Source organism: Trachinotus anak, unplaced genomic scaffold (genome assembly GCF_046630095.1).
Source record: "Trachinotus anak isolate AG129_WGS33_773 ecotype Australia unplaced genomic scaffold, CSIRO_AGI_Tana_v1 ptg000013l, whole genome shotgun sequence".
Classification (NCBI taxonomy): Eukaryota; Metazoa; Chordata; class Actinopteri; order Carangiformes; family Carangidae; genus Trachinotus; species Trachinotus anak.
In genome coordinates this window covers 12,896,470-12,911,839 of record NW_027273864.1, presented here as the reverse complement: position 1 = coordinate 12,911,839, position 15,370 = coordinate 12,896,470, and the positions used below count along the sequence as shown (strand labels likewise).

Genomic DNA, 15,370 nt, shown 5'->3' with positions numbered 1-15,370 from the left:
CTGAAAGGTAGTGGCGTGAAAGTATGGAGTAGCATATAATGGGAATATTCAAGTGAAGTACAAGTTCCTCTAAATTGTACATTACTTGAGGTCATCTACTTAGTTCCTCCCACCACTGTTTGTTTGAGACCTTTCACCTTTGCAGCCATGTTACAACCAAAACCACCCAATTTGAGTACAGACTGAATATGGGAATGCACAGTTATCCAGGACATTACTGACTTCTCAGAACATGGTGATTCATCCTCACAGAGGTACTGCCAACTGTAAATTTACAAGACTGAGCACGAAAAGGTTTTTACTTTCACTTTTTAGCCTACATTATCTCAACTGAGATAATATCGTTTCTCAAGACAAGAAACAAACAAGGGATTAAAATGTGACAATAAGTTTATCAGTACAGTGAAAAAAAGGTATCTCATAATTTTTTCTAAGCTTCTGCATCATCTGTGACCCCCTCGTAAACAAATAAACCATAAAATTTCCCCACCATATTAACCACACCGACTGTCATTTCACTCTGTAGGTTTTCTGTGCTGTCACTGAACTGTGTCAGCCCTATTTAGTTGTGTTAAAAAGGAGGCACTGTGGTGACTGCCGAGTTTCCCTGATTTTGTTGTGTGTTTTACAGTGACACCTACGATAAAACAGAGAAATAATTTATCATTACAGTCAAACATCAACAGGAAGAGAAACACACATAACTTCAGAGCTACAGTCCTGTACTGTGCATGGAGATTCTGATAATCACTGATATAATCAGTCGCTACTCATTCATTCAGTTTACAGTGATATACTTGAAGTAAACCTAGAAAGACAGTCACATGGAACCATGACTGATCAAGCATTAGGAAAAGACATTAGATGACTCAATCCTTTACTTCAACAAACACAAACTAACACAGACACACATACATACACAGTCAAAGAGATAACATCAGTGTGATTAAATTTCTCATTAAAAGTTCTCCAGATTCCGCAGTGCTTCTTCTCTGGGACAAAGGACACACAGCCTTAGAAAAACACTCCAGTAGTTGACTTGGCATTCATATCTCTTTATCCAGACAGTGGAAGCCTATTAGAAATACAATAACACTAAAGGCATTAATGAGGTTTGTATTGAACTGCTGTACTCACTTGCCAACTCCACACGCACGCACGCACGCACGCACGCACGCACGCATGCACGCACACACACACACAAACTAAAAATCCATCATCAGCATTTCCTCCATATCCAGTCTAAGCTTCTTATCTTTAAATTGAGATTCACATTTTATTGATCGTCTTAAGTTGCTTCCTCTTCATATAAAACCAACTGAAAGACAATCTAGTTTATTGTCCATAACTGTTCAATAAAAATAAATGTGAATTTGTGAGTTTATATGCAAAGATGCTGCACTTTTGTCACAGTGTAGAAGGTCTGGACAAGCTTGGCTCCAGAGCTGCAGCAGAGTTTACTGCTCCCAAACTACAAAGACAAAACACATACAATCATCATTCAGAACATCATACTAATTCAATAAGGAGATGTATAAACAAGAGGCTGGTCGCTCAACTGACCTCTCTATAATGGTGTTGTTACACTGTAGCTCCCTCACCAAAAGCTCCATCTCCTCCTTCAGATGATGCATCCTAAAACAAAGCAAGATATGTTATCTCGGCAACTCTCCATCTTAGATGCAGATGCAGACACGGACACGGACACGGACAGACACAGACACACAGACACACACACAGGATTCGTCTGTCGGATTGGTTAAACACTGTATACCTGTGTATTTGCATATGAATTGGGGAAGTGAGATCAATTCGCAAGTGGTCACTGGAGACGCATGTGGAAACATATTTTAAAGCCAGGTGTGAACAGATGTATTTAGAGCTGACCACTTGTGATCGGCTCACTGAAGACGCACGTTAATACCAAGTCTGAACAGGGGCCAAAGACACACACCTGGAAACCATCTGGTCCTTGTCCCTGGGTGTGATTCCAGGCTGCTGTCCTGCTCTTTTGGACTGCAGAGTGAAAAGGGCTCTGTCTAAAGTCTGAGGAGGACAGATGAGACGTTAACATTAATTTACATCAATGGGATCATCTACATCAGTGAAATGAGTAAGACTGACTATCACTGCCAAATCAATCAAGCAAAAACAAAAAAAATCCAAAATAATACAGCACAAATGCATATTAGACGATGGGAATGAGGTATGCAGGCAGAGACCTTATTCTGGCGCTGCTCACTCATCTCCAGGTCTGCCAACAAGCCTGTGGAGAAAGAGCTGAAGTCCTGCAGTCGGGTCTGCATCTCCAGTAAAACACTGCAGATAAAGGAAGAGACCCACTTGAGTAAGTCAAAGCTGGCATCTACATTGTGCCAACATCTGGTTGAATCCCAAACAATAGAGAAAACCAATGGGAAAACATGTTGAGATGGTATCCAGTTCAATTTGCAGTGAAACACTGAAATCAGCTGTGGCCATTTTTAAATTAGCAAAAAGTATGCTGACAGATAATCTGGATAATTTATTAAATGTAATTGTTATTTATTCAACAATGATGCACTGTTTACATATTTTTTAAACATATTCTGATAACTTCTAATTAACCTTTCTCTTTAAACCAAATAATACTTCAATCTCAATGAAATGGTTTTAGTTCAGACCTTTATCAAGACTTTGTTACCAAATTTTCATGGTAACCTTCCAACATTTGGTGGGTATGTAACCTAAGAACGGTTGTATGTTTGTCCCTGAAGCCTTGTTTCAATGTGCAATATACAACCATATCTTTTAGGTGACCACACTCATAGGTTCTAGATTCTATATTAGGATATCCCTTCATGTAATTCATTGAATAGTACTTATTAAATTGCACTTTTTTTTTGTTCAGACTAAACTACAATACATTTGGAGGTTTTTGGAAAAAAAAACAACAGTGGCACCTACCACATCATGCAAAATTAAAACATAATCTTTAACTTAAAGATCTTAAAATTAATTTCTTTATCTGTACAAAATTGAAAGGAACCAAAAGATTAAAATTATAAAGTGACATGTACTAAAATATGTAAAATCAATATCACTTGCTACTACCACCTTAATCTGTTTGAGTGGGACTACTGTTAAGTAATATCCTACTCTCTTAGGTTAATCTTCTTACAAGCCTCCATCATCTGTGCAAATGTCTGTTACACTAAACTGTTATTTTACTGTAAATAGTCCAAAAGTGGTGGTTGGGATAACAAGGCTGAAGTAAATCTGGCGCAAAGGTTACACTGTGTTTGGAGTTTAAATATGTGAGCTTAGAACCTGCTCCATGTCCTTGTTGTGGCCAAAAGCTCTCTGTATCTCTGCGCGCACTCCTCTCTGAAGAGAGATTTCACTCGCTTAATGTGAGACGACAGGTGGATTCTGGGAAGGAAGAGTGACAAGCAGATTACCTGAAAAGCTTACAGTAACACCTTCATAGTCTGGGTGAATAGGACAGCAGCTGTGTGGACACACAAATCGACAAGGACATGTACTCACTTCTCAAACTTGTGGATTTGTTCATCATTATATGCCAACTCTATGGTGAAAATAAGAAAAAATGTTAGGAAGAGGATACATATACATTATATACCAAAACAAAACAAAAAAACACGTACTGCCAGTAAGTCTGTCTTTACGATAATGCTGATGAATTGCTGTTATCTTCTGCAGCAGCATCTCCATCTTCTGACAGCTGTGGGAGACATGAGGTCAGAGTTTCAAAATCAAAAACCCACGAGCCTAACCTCAAGTTTTGATTCCCCACTTTCCCAGAGTACCTCTTCTCATTAGCCAGGGTCTCTGCTAGCTTGGCATGCTCTATCTGCAGGTGGTCCAGCCGGTTCTGAAACTCTTGGATGCCTGCAGTGTATATAGGCAGGTGCTCATGGACCTGTAGAGACAGCAGAAACACACTCTTATACCTGCTAGGATTTACACCCCATCATCCTGGTTTAGTTTACATGTTCACTCAGAATTAAGTGCACTGGTGTCCAGCTTTGTTGTACCTCAATCTATTTCCTGTCCCTCATGATGTTGCAGTTTTCTCTTAAAAAAGCTGGAGAAGAAGAAATTTCTAGGAAACTGCAGACACAATTTATCCCTGTAAGTACATTTTTTTCCCAGTTTTCTCTTAGTTTAATATGAGCTGCAATACAGCACCACATAAACCTGGGATTCAGTATCTCCTTAAAGAACATAACATCAGGGCTGACACTTGACATTATGGCCTTCACAACAGGCGCCTCCTTTTCTCACTGGGTCTCTGTTATGCTTTAGTGCATGTCGTATGTTTTCTTGTCCTTTATGTTCTATTCCCAACTACATTCAACTGCAAGTTTATTAGCTACACTTAAACTGAACTGTTATAACTTTCATGTAAATAGGATTTAATGCAGGACTGTTTTGCTTTACTTATAGTTCAGTGAACCTCATGAACTAGAAACTGAGTCTATATACTAATGAAGAAATGACAAAAAAGGAAACTTCTTCAACTCAGTCCGCAGCACCAATCACAACAATCACATCAGTCAAGCTGGTCTCTGTGATGTTGCTTCTTGATGGCACTTACCAGCTGAAGCTTTTGACTGTTATCAGCTGAGCTTTGGTTTTCTGAGGTGTAATAGCCACTGAGAAGCATAACAGATATAGGAGGAGAAATGAGAAAAAAAAAAAAAAAGGGGGGGGGGGGTTATTATTTGTTCTTCTATTAAGTACCACAATGCTTGTCATCAATCAGTAAATTTATATGTGCAGTTTCATTACGCAAGTGTGACATGCTGGATTAACTCTATCTTAGAAAATGTGTAGATAAACTCACAGTGTGTGAATTCTACGTTCTAAATTGAGGCAAGACTGCAGTCTGATGGTGATCATGGCAATGCTGTGAATGGCTTCTCCACACTCCCTGCGCAGCGTCATCCTGAGGATGAATGACAGGGTCAAAGAGGGAGACACAGAGGAGAAATGGAGGGGAGAAGAGTTTGGAAATAGTAAATAATCTAGAACAATGAAACAAATATAGTTATTTCAGCATGAGTGTTTCTCACATGTAGCTGTAGTATCCTTGCAGTAGCAGCTCTCGGTGTGTGTGCAGCAACTGTACTATCCTCAGATACTGGTGGACCACTCCTACTATCACCTAGAGATAATGGGGATTAAAGAAGATGGAGAGAAGAAAACAAATGATGAGTTAGGGGGTTGTAATACATTAAATCCATTTAAAAATGACAATAACATTAGGCATGAGTGGGATAAAAAACAGTGGAGCAGCACTACAGTACCTTGGAGAAATTGTAGTCTGCCATGACGTCAAACCTGGATGGGATGACAGGAGTCTCTGCTACAAAGAGAAAAGCCACACCCCAAATGTATATGATTTATGGAAATTTTGTGTACGAATGTGTGTGTGTGCGTGGGCATTAATAATTGTATGCATACATTAGTTCTCATATGATTACTTTCTTTATTTTTTTACCAACTTTCACCACTCATCTTTCGTATTTCATTTGTCTATATGGGCGTTCAAATTAATATTACTCAATACAACTTGAATGGAACAGCTGATATTGTGTGTTGAGTAAGTGAATGTGAAACTAGAATACACCTCGCACCAGAACTCTTTCCTTTCTCCCCAGGGGAACAGCAAAGAATTAGGAAGAGAGAAGCTCAAGACTTCACAGAAACACATCGGAGATGTACATGTCTTTGTTGGTCTTACGTTCTCTGAAGGGCAGGCTGGTGTTCGCTTCAGGCCTGTAGCTGAGCAGAATGAGGGGCCGCTCAGGTGAGGTACGCGGGAGGTTGACCACCTTCATGTTGCCCTCCAGAGGGAGGTCATGCCCCAAGTACAGCAGATGTTGCTGCTGAACCCCTATGCCAGTCTGAGACGCCACCTCCTCAAAGAAGGCTGACACCCTGCTTGAGAAGGGAGAGAATTAATCCTAAATCACTGCTATAAAATTGAACCAAACTGTTTATAGCCATGATTGAGCTCCGCAGGGATTCAATTAACTGAAAGGAAAAGTCATCACACAAGCAATTTGGAATTATAGATATCATCTAGAGCTCAGTGCAGATTCTACTGGCATTTTCACATTAAAAGTAATACACACATTATTCCACATTATTCTGCTGCACACATCTAGCATGAATTTCATGTTGTGCTTGTTGGTGGAGTCATCAGCTGAATAAATCATGTTGTCACAGACGAGTATAACCTTTTATCTATTAACCTTTTTATAACCAACTTGCACTACCTCATTTACATGGATCCATGTTGATCTAAGTCCCCACCCACTCTTGTGACATGCCGTAAAAAACAAAAAACAAAAGCAACAAGCGGTAAAGCATATTTAAAGGTCAGGCAACAGCTTGTCATAGCACTGTATGTAATTGCTGTGCTGCCATGAAAAAAGCACGTTTTTACCTCCTTTCATGTTGTAGCACCACATCATCATTATTATTATTATTATTATTATTATTATTATTATTATTATTAATTTATTTATTTATTTTTATATATTAAAATTGAGACCAGGACAAATACAGGGAAATTTTGCAGTTTGAAATTCTAGTTTGCAATAATAACAAATGGGACAAAAGCAAGTTGCGGCATCCTCATCATCTTTCCTGTTGAAGTCTGTTCCACTTCCAGGACAGACCAAAAATCTGCTGAAGTCTGACGACTGCCGAAAATGGTTTTTTTTCTATTTCAGTCCGTTATGATTTGAACAGTCCTGTGGTCTGTAGACTGTTATATTTGTGTTTGCAGAGAATAATGTGTGTGATGACACACCTGTGCAGACTTACGTATTGTAGTGGTGTATGTAGATACAGTGCGGCATGGCCTGCTGTAGAGAGAACAGGTGAACTGCCTGCCGCTGCAATATATCTGTGGTGGCTGTGAAGAACTGGTCAAAACCCCAGCACCTCTCCTGGTCGGCCTCCAGTATACCTGCTAACACTGGAACTAGCTGCACCCTCAGACCCCTGCAGACAGACAGACAGACAGACAGACCGATATTAGCATTACACGTTCTCATTCACTCATGTGTTTCAAATGCTCTTTATTAAGTAACATACTGTGACAGTTGGCAGCTGTAAGGTAGGTGGTAGCTCCACTCTATAGGTCCACCCTCCACTCGCTGTATTCCAGCTATTGCACCCACAGGTTTCTCTGTAGTTATTTTGAACCTACACAACAAAACATACACACGTGTAGCTGATGTATCATTGATGAATGTTCATATTTTGCCTGATGTCCTAGAATTCCCAAAGAAACCACATCCAGCTAAATATCCTTCTTTAAGGGGAAATTCTATGCATTTGGCACAATTGAAACAGTTTTCATTAACAAACCAACAAAATGTCATCTATTGATTGCATGTTGGTGTGTTTTCCAACACTGATGGAACTGTGGGGCTGAAACTTGAGACAAGCACTTTGAGACCAAACTAAGTGTCCCTATTTCATATAAATAAAATAGCGATAAAAAAGAAAAAGAAAATAAACTAAATTGGCATAGATACTTAATTAGCTTTGGTTGAAGGGGTGGGGTTTGAAACTCAATGTTGCTTTCAGAAATGTGTGGTCCGTGAATGATTTCACTTACATGATGGGCTTGTTCCTACGGGGGCCTTCATACGGTGTGAAGGGAAGACTCCCAGTGGCAGCATGGTAAAATGTCACACCAATACTCCACAAGTCAACACTCACTCCATAGGACTTCTGGTGAGCCTTACGCAGCACAGCACGTTCATACATGTCTGGATGCTGCGTGCACGCACACACACGCACACACACACACACACACACACACACACAGAGTTAGACAAGACACAAGCAAGTTTCACTCCAGAGGCTGTTCTACAACATCTTACATTCGTATGTTGACAGCAGTTAAGATCATCATCTAATCTTGAGTATTGTCTCAGTGTGAAGTGAAAGCAGAGTCTTGCCACAACATGTACTCTCTTCCCAGGAAACACATTTTTAATCAGGGAACATCATGTTACACTTTGCAGCATTCAGGAATTTAACAGTGAATTGTAAAAGCACTTTTTTAAATACCCCTAGACACCCCTCTTCACAAGGTCCTACTTTGCATTATCTCAAAGGAGTTTTAAATCGAAAGCAACTGGACTTGGTTATTTGTCTAGGAAGACGTTTCACCTCTCATCCAAGAGGCTTCATCAGTTCTTTCTCGCACCTGACCAGGCTGGGACTGGACAAATAACCAAGTCCAGTTGCTTTCGATTTAAAACTCCTTTGAGATACTATGACCTTGACAAATGAGAATATTCATAGGCTTACTTTGAATTACTGTAATAGGTGTGAACCAGCCTGTTCGGTGTGTAACACATACTATATATGCACATGTGAGATATAGTATATTTTTATTGGTTAGAAATATACAGTCATGGTGCATCACATAAGCCAGTGCTTGCTGGTTTGTCAAACTGTTTTGTGTCAGGTGTTCAATACCTTTATACTTATTTACTCTTATGTCCACTAGAGGGCTACCCAGTCATGATAATTCAAGTCAGAAGCATCCAGATCTGTTTATATATGTGTATATTTAGATGATCCCCAAAAAATGTAAAGTACTGTGCAGCCTTGGCTTAAGTATTTTGACTGCATAGCATGAATACAGGCTTATTACGTTTAGCTTCATAACGCTGTATGTTACCTTACCAGATACTCTTCAGTTCCATAGATAGACACAAACTTCTCATCGTCCTCCAGCTCTCTCGCTGCTCCAAAGTCTGTCAGTTTATAAACAGACTTGCCGTCCTCTCCAACTTGCCGCATGATGTTGCCTGGCTTGATGTCCCGGTGTACCACTCCATTTTCACGCAGGTGGTTCATCCCCTGTACTGAAGAGCGTAGAGAGAGGAATACTTCAATAACAGGTACATGCAATTATTCAACAATATGAGCTCCTCACCCACCTACACACTGCAACACAGTGAGGAATTCTGTTTCAGGCAGGCCGAAGGCGTTTTCTGGCTCCTCCAGCAGGCTGAGCAGACTTCCACCTGAACAATACTCCATCACCAGCACCTTCTGCTTAGAGGGCAGCTAGAGAGAGAGAGAGAGAGAGAGAGAGAGAGAGAGAGAGAGAGAGAGAGAGAGAGAGAGAGAGAGAGAGAGAGAGAGAGGAAGGTCACAAAGAGAAGTCTGCGTTTACTGTGTTTACGTTATTATTTACCAATGGACATGAATTTGGATTGAGGGATTTCCCTGGACTTTTGGGGGGGGTTAATGATAATGTTAAATTAATTATCTTCTCATATTCCCGCATCTGTCTTCCCCCCTTGTCCTTGTTTTTGCCTTTCCCCCTCTCTCGGCAGCCTTACCTCTTCCACGGTGTGCAGCTTGACAATATTGCTGTGGTTGAGCTTCCTCAGCATCTCAAACTCTCTCATCTGGACTTCACGCGGGCGGCTGTAGCTCATGAAGTTAAACACCTTCACTGCTACCAGCTCACCTGACCTCTGCACACAGATAAACATTTACTGTTTAAGTCAGCATAACACACACAGCATCATAGAGGACGTCAAAAACAACCCACACAGCAGTTCTGCAACCACAACCTCCTCCTATGACACATCCTGGAGTCTCCTTTGAACCAAAGCGTGGGCCAAAAAACATCTGAGATGATGGCAGCAGTGATGTCAGTGAGCCGCTCACTGAACAACAACTTGGCAGATCATGTTAATGATAAATGTATCCATAGCATGGCTTACCTTGTGGCGTGCTTTGTATACACTGGCAGTAGCCCCCTGACCAAGGACATCCTGTAAAGACCACAGGTAGTTTGTTGTACTGGCTGTCACCCCTGACATGCTGGACTGAAGAGACAGAGAGCAAACATCCAGAGAATTAGAAAAACATTACCAGAGACAAGGAAGAGAGACAAGCGAGTTGTAATTTCCCAAGGACCACAAAGACGAAGCGCATACTAAAACTCACCGGTATAAGAAGGAGCTAGGTTATAACCATGTAATATCATGAAATGACAAACTCGGGTGATGACATGATGGCTGTGGTGATTTCTCTCAAGCTGTAAGCTAATGTTACCTGCCAGCCAACACGACACACTTCACTTTACCACAACAACCAACTCAGCTAACATCCAGCTACTTGAGGTTAGCGACGTTAGCTTACCTGGACCGACGCTAGCTAAACCAGTAACGTTAAAATGTCTAACTTCAACTGACTCCTGTTAGCTGCGCAGGGTTTCGTAGCCCGGCTGTTTATCCCATCTTCACTGGCGGCAAAGTAAACGTTAGTCTGGCAAAAGTATAGGTGAAAGTGCTCCCCGGTGTTACGATAAATCCGACTTGTTTGAACACAACAGACGCCAACCCGCGAAACTTGTTCCGTAGCGACCAACAGCTGCGTACCTGGGGAGTGGCTGCTTCCTCAGCAGGTGAGCTGCATGGAGGACCGGCGGAGGAGCAATGGCGCTCTCGCTAAGTTTCTTTCTGGCGTCGGTCTCCACAGGACGTGGGTTTCCTCAGAGGCAGCGGCTGTCTGATCTAGGAAGTGTGGGCTTCACACGGGGCGGGCGATAGTCTGGAGATGATGGCGGAAATACAGCAAAGTGTGCAACTTGACAGTTTTGATCTGTCCTTGAACTTCCCACTGGGTGGCATAACGCACTACAGTATGATATATCATGTTACTCTGGAAATATTCCTGCTCTGAGTTTTGACTTGATAATTATTAGCACAGAAAAGCAAACAAGCAAAGTTTATTTGTATAGCACTTTTGTAGCACTGACAGGCACAAGTTTGTCCAGGCAAGAACATTGAAGACAGAAAGTGGGTGCAAGTGTATCTGCAGAAATCAGGAGGAGCACAGGCTGAACTGGTGATCTCTGAGATTTGTAGTTTACTGTATTGATGCAAGTTTTTCTTTTACAACATACTTTACAGTAACTCGATGTATCTGCTGAGAACTAAGCCCTATTTGTCCAGTGTGTTTTTTTTAAATAAAGTTTTAAAATCCACATACCTGGCTGTGTGGCTCTCACCTGAATCCTGGAGCTTAAAGGTGCATTCAAGTGCCAGCCAGGCAATTTATTGTGTGTCAAAATTTTACTTACCTGCAGCAAATAATGATGCAGATTAACAATGTTAATGTGATATGTAATGCAGTATTTGAAAATCCCTCTCCATATTCAGAGTCTGATCTGACATTGTACCTGGTGGCCTGTGTGTCACCTCTTCCTTACCTGACAGGCTTAAAACAGCTTAAGTGTGAGGCTTTTCTTCTGTCTAGGTAGCTTAAGCAAGTTTTGTTTCCAATGGACCCAAATCCCTCAATTTTCACATTTCTTGCATCTTCATTCTATATTTTTTTTGGTCTGACATAGTAATTCTTCATAATACTGTACTTACTTTGGATAGATAAAGACTTTAAGATATTTTATTATTATTTTTGTCAATATTTTGATTGGTGATTTTCTGACATTTGATTTCTTTTCATTGTGATAAACATCAAACACCTTGAGAATCTTTATAGCAAGCAATGTTTATTAAAAAACAGATCTACTAGAAGAACTACACATACAATTATATAAGGCCTATTTGATTAAACTACTATTGCTATTACTGTACAATATTGTACCAAAAAAAGAGTGTACCTCTGTAATGTACAACATTGTATATACAAAGTACATCTGAACACAGGATTCTCCAGTAATACAGAGACAACTATAAATAGATTTGACATTACAGTCTTTTTTTTTTTAGTTCTGCTGTTTTCAAATGGACACAAAAAATGCATATTTAACAATATTCAGTTCCGACAATTCATCCCCACACAGTTAGTCCACACGCAAGCCAAGTTGTTCAAGTGCATGATGATTGATTTGAGAGGGTCCCAGCTCCTCTTCACAGCACAGCCAGGACAAAACACACCAACCACCCACATGCATGTCCCTATGTGTGAGAGTGTGCGTGTCGATAAGGTGAGTTAATCTCTCACCACAAACACTCACACAGTCACAGTCCCTCCAGTTGTCACGCTGAGGTAAGAGCAACACAAAAACGCCAGGTAATACACAAACAGTATACAGAGATTAAAAAGAAAACCGTAACAGTTATAATTCATTACCTGGTAAAGAGCATACAGGAATGCAGTATGTGCTGTATTTTTGGGGAAAGGTGTGATAGAAGGGAATATGACGTAGGGTAAAATACTTTCTCAAGAAAGTGAAATACATCAAAGAGGCTTTATTCAGTTTACCCTGAATGGCATATCTCCACATTTGAAGTCAGTATTTGAAAATTTACACACTTATTCTATTATTCATCATCAGTTTCTAATTTTGAAAAGGTACATATTATCAAATAATATCAGAAAAAAGAAAAGTCTAAGTTTAAACTCTTGGACTTGGGTTTTCTCATCCTCCATCTACTTAAAGCTGGTCTGCCACTGGTGTTACAGCAGTGGCTACAGACAAGATTTATCTGATGACACAGTGCATATTTATTCAGGCTGCTGGTACTCCAGGACGTAGGAGCAGTGTTTCCCTGTGTGTTTGCAGACAGCTGTTGCTGTTGGGTGGCATCCCTTTATCATGAGTGGGCAAGGGTGGGGTGGGGTGCATACATACTCTACATCCATGCATGCTCACACAGGCGCACACGCACACACCCAGACGGTTGCACAGTTCCACATTTTAACATAACAGATTCTGAGCATTAATAAACACCTGGGAAAAAAGTAATAACAAAAGCAAACCTTGCTTAAGAGCGCATTGGATGAGGTGGTTGGTTGTGCTTCTATCTAAACACACTCAGGAGGATCCTCAGCTCCATGCTTCCAGTTATCATGATTATTAAACATACATACACACCATTAGAATAATAAAACCCTTTTTTTTTTACTGTTAAGTCTTAAGTATATATTTAAAGGAGCAAGCTGTAACTTTGTTTGAAGTTGATCTATAGCTGGTACTGCAGATACATAAACTGATGCAATCAGCCAGCTCGCCACAGTGGCTGCTGTCTGTGGCCCCAGCATGCAAGGAAAACCTGAAAGGCGTTTAGCTGCCACAAAACACCATCACACACAGATTTGGAAAACGTGTGTGTGTGTACAGTCCAACATTACATATAAAAATGCTGGGTTTCAGTGGTCCCCTACACACATAACAGAGCTGCAGGAGAGAAGCAGCAGAACTACCAGCTTTCATTTTTTTATTGCTATATGTGGATTTAGATTTGCTGTTGGTCATGTTAAGTATATTGGAGAGCACTGCTCCTGTTATGCTCCTGTAATGGTACTAGTACTGAACAGTAATTTAAAAAAAAAAAATATCACCAACATACCAAATACTGGAGGAAGAGATAAAATAAAGCTCCTGATCACATGACTTACACTGATATTTGGCCCAGTTTTCTTTCCTTTCATCATCCAAAGTGTCCACCTTTATCTCCAGTCTTCCACTTCTGAAGCAGCAAGTCAGTGTGTTTAATTTGTACACAGAGCAAGAACTTAACATTTCACAGTCTATTCTTAGGAATCAAACACTCCCTTCCAGTCCGTTAGCCATGGGGTCATTAAAAAGAAAAAAAAAAAGTCATGTCTACTATACAAAATCAAACAGTGCTTTTTGTTCCTCACATAGATCTGTGTGTAAAGGCAAGTAACACTCTTGCACGCGCACTCAAACACAATTTCAAAGATCACAAACTAGTGTATGTAAGCTCCAGGTGCTGTAGGTCTGTAGGTGTCCATCCTGAGTCCTGTTCCCTTGTGAAAGATTTTAAAATCCAGTGATCACTGGAATCGCAGAAAAGGATGTGTCTTTGAAGGGTGTTTACTCGCCTACACCCTGTGACAGTTCAGAGCTCTCAGGAGAGCGCAGGAAAAACTCTAAAGGGAACATGGCATCTTAAGAATTCGCCTGGACACCAAGAAGTGAATGCTACACATGAGTAGTGGGTTAGGGGTCTTATGTGAAACTAATGAAGTGCTTCTAGCACCTGGTAGAAGAGTTTGCAAGGATCAGTATTGTGGTTGAGATCGAGGGGTATTAAGCTGGGCAGGATTTGTCGTTAGACTGGGGTGGAGGTGGAGGAGGAGGAGTGTGAGGGAGAGAGTGTGTGTGGCCTGCAGGTGGAGGTGGAGGTGTGGGGGGAACAGTGGAAGTTGGGGAGCCCATGGCTGGACTGCCAGCCCCTCCTCCGCTCTTTGGGAACACCACCGGCTTGGGTCTTGTTGCTGGGGGGCGCAGCTCTCTAAAGGAAGGTACAGAGGAGGAGAGGGAGGAGGAGGACAGGGAGGGGGATGTGGCAGAGGGCAGGGGGCTCCGCGGCTGAGACTTGGCAGGGCGGAAGGAGGAGGGGACGTCACTGGCAGAAGAGGCGCTGCGCTGAAGTGGGTGAGCATGTGAGGAGACCCCCTCGCTGTCCCGCAGTAGACGGGAGTGGAGTGGACTGGAGGGCTCAGAGGCTCCTCCTCCTCCACCGCCGCCACCCACACCTTTCAGCTGCTCCAGTGTGTCCAGGACCACGTCAGGGGTGTGTGTATGTTTGGAGGTGCTCTGTCGCTCACTCAGGGCAGAGCTCATTCCTGCCTCGATGTCCTGCAACAGACCGACAATTGAGTAAACACATGCATGTACACAAAGCTGCAGGCAAGGTGGTAAGTAACTGAACTGTACCTGTGAGCCGTGCTCCACCTGGGCTATCACCTCTGGGTCCAGTGGTCTGTGGTTGCTGAAGCTCTTAGAGCGCCCTGCTGTAGTTGTCTTCCTTAACTGTGGACTCTCCACCTAAATGTTCATAATGGCCCCAGTTAAATGCTAATCAGGTTTAACACATCAGTGCATTCACTACATTGATTTTTTTACAGATACAATAAGATGTTACAGTACCTTGGTCTTGAGAGAGGAGTGGCGAGTGACTGAGTTGAGGATGCTGTGAGCACTGACGGGTCGTTTGTCTGCAGTTTCCTTCACCAGAGCCCCCCCGACAGGAAGAGAAGCTGTTCTCACTCCTCCTCCCGCTCCACTGGCTCCTGGACTGGTACTTTCGCTCTCTGAGCTCCGGAAAGTTCTTCGGATGCTCCCAGACTCCGGACGTTTCCTCAACCTGAATTAGACAAATATTTCAGTTACATTTTTCTATTACTATACTGTTGGTCAAGGGCTCAGTAAAGAGCAAGTTCACGGTCAAAAAGTCTTAAAACAACAACGACAATAAAAAAAACACAGATAAGAACCCCTTTGTTTATGGTTTTCATACATCGGCTATGATTTTTATTTCTTGCTTGTAGGCTTTTTGGCCCCAAATACTTTTTACTGTCAATGTAACTGTAA

The 15,370-nt window shown here is 41.6% G+C and overlaps 2 protein-coding genes across 9 annotated transcripts in view; both read right to left on the bottom strand.

Moving 5' to 3' along the window:
* Nucleotides 1-860: 860 nt before the first annotated feature.
* ikbke (inhibitor of nuclear factor kappa B kinase subunit epsilon) lies at nt 861-11,082 on the bottom strand. 6 transcript variants are annotated; one of them, XM_071494698.1, is made up of 22 exons: nt 11,053-11,082; nt 10,440-10,611; nt 9,780-9,884; nt 9,390-9,527; nt 8,982-9,111; nt 8,725-8,906; nt 7,643-7,803; nt 7,114-7,224; nt 6,841-7,020; nt 5,750-5,946; nt 5,313-5,371; nt 5,079-5,170; nt 4,850-4,951; nt 4,601-4,658; nt 3,810-3,922; nt 3,648-3,724; nt 3,529-3,568; nt 3,310-3,411; nt 2,223-2,319; nt 1,955-2,046; nt 1,564-1,635; nt 861-1,471 (listed from the first exon to the last, which is right to left on the bottom strand). In XM_071494698.1, exons 3-22 carry the CDS (start codon nt 9,876-9,878, stop codon nt 1,408-1,410), a joined length of 2,166 nt encoding a protein of 721 aa, XP_071350799.1. In that variant the 5' UTR covers nt 9,879-9,884; nt 10,440-10,611; nt 11,053-11,082; the 3' UTR covers nt 861-1,407. The 6 variants fall into 6 exon arrangements, with proteins under 6 accessions (XP_071350799.1, XP_071350798.1, XP_071350796.1 ...); XM_071494695.1 differs by lacking the exons at nt 10,440-10,611; nt 11,053-11,082 and adding exons at nt 10,006-10,113; nt 10,201-10,326 and having other exon boundaries at nt 1,269-1,471; nt 5,750-5,949; XM_071494697.1 differs by lacking the exon at nt 11,053-11,082 and having other exon boundaries at nt 10,201-10,441.
* A 473-nt stretch (nt 11,083-11,555) lies between these two features.
* Nucleotides 11,556-15,370, bottom strand: part of srgap2 (SLIT-ROBO Rho GTPase activating protein 2) — a 53,008-nt gene continuing 49,193 nt past the window's right edge. For all 3 annotated transcript variants that reach the window (XM_071493671.1, XM_071493669.1, XM_071493672.1), the window contains exons 21-23: nt 14,927-15,143; nt 14,714-14,824; nt 11,556-14,635 (exon numbers count right to left, since the gene is read on the bottom strand). In XM_071493671.1, the coding sequence (XP_071349772.1) occupies nt 14,084-14,635; nt 14,714-14,824; nt 14,927-15,143 (880 nt within the window). In that variant the 3' untranslated portion in view covers nt 11,556-14,083. The remainder of the gene's footprint in view (nt 14,636-14,713; nt 14,825-14,926; nt 15,144-15,370) is intronic.

Coding starts and splice junctions, on each gene's coding strand:
- ikbke (XM_071494693.1), bottom strand. CDS start 9,878: ATGTCAGGGGTGACAGCCAGTACAACAAACTACCTGTGGTCTTTACAG. Junction 9,528..9,779: donor TATACAAAGCACGCCACAAG/GTAAGCCATGCT, acceptor ATCTGTGTGCAG/AGGTCAGGTGAGCTGGTAGC. Junction 2,047..2,222: donor GTGAGCAGCGCCAGAATAAG/GTCTCTGCCTGC, acceptor TGTCCTCCTCAG/ACTTTAGACAGAGCCCTTTT.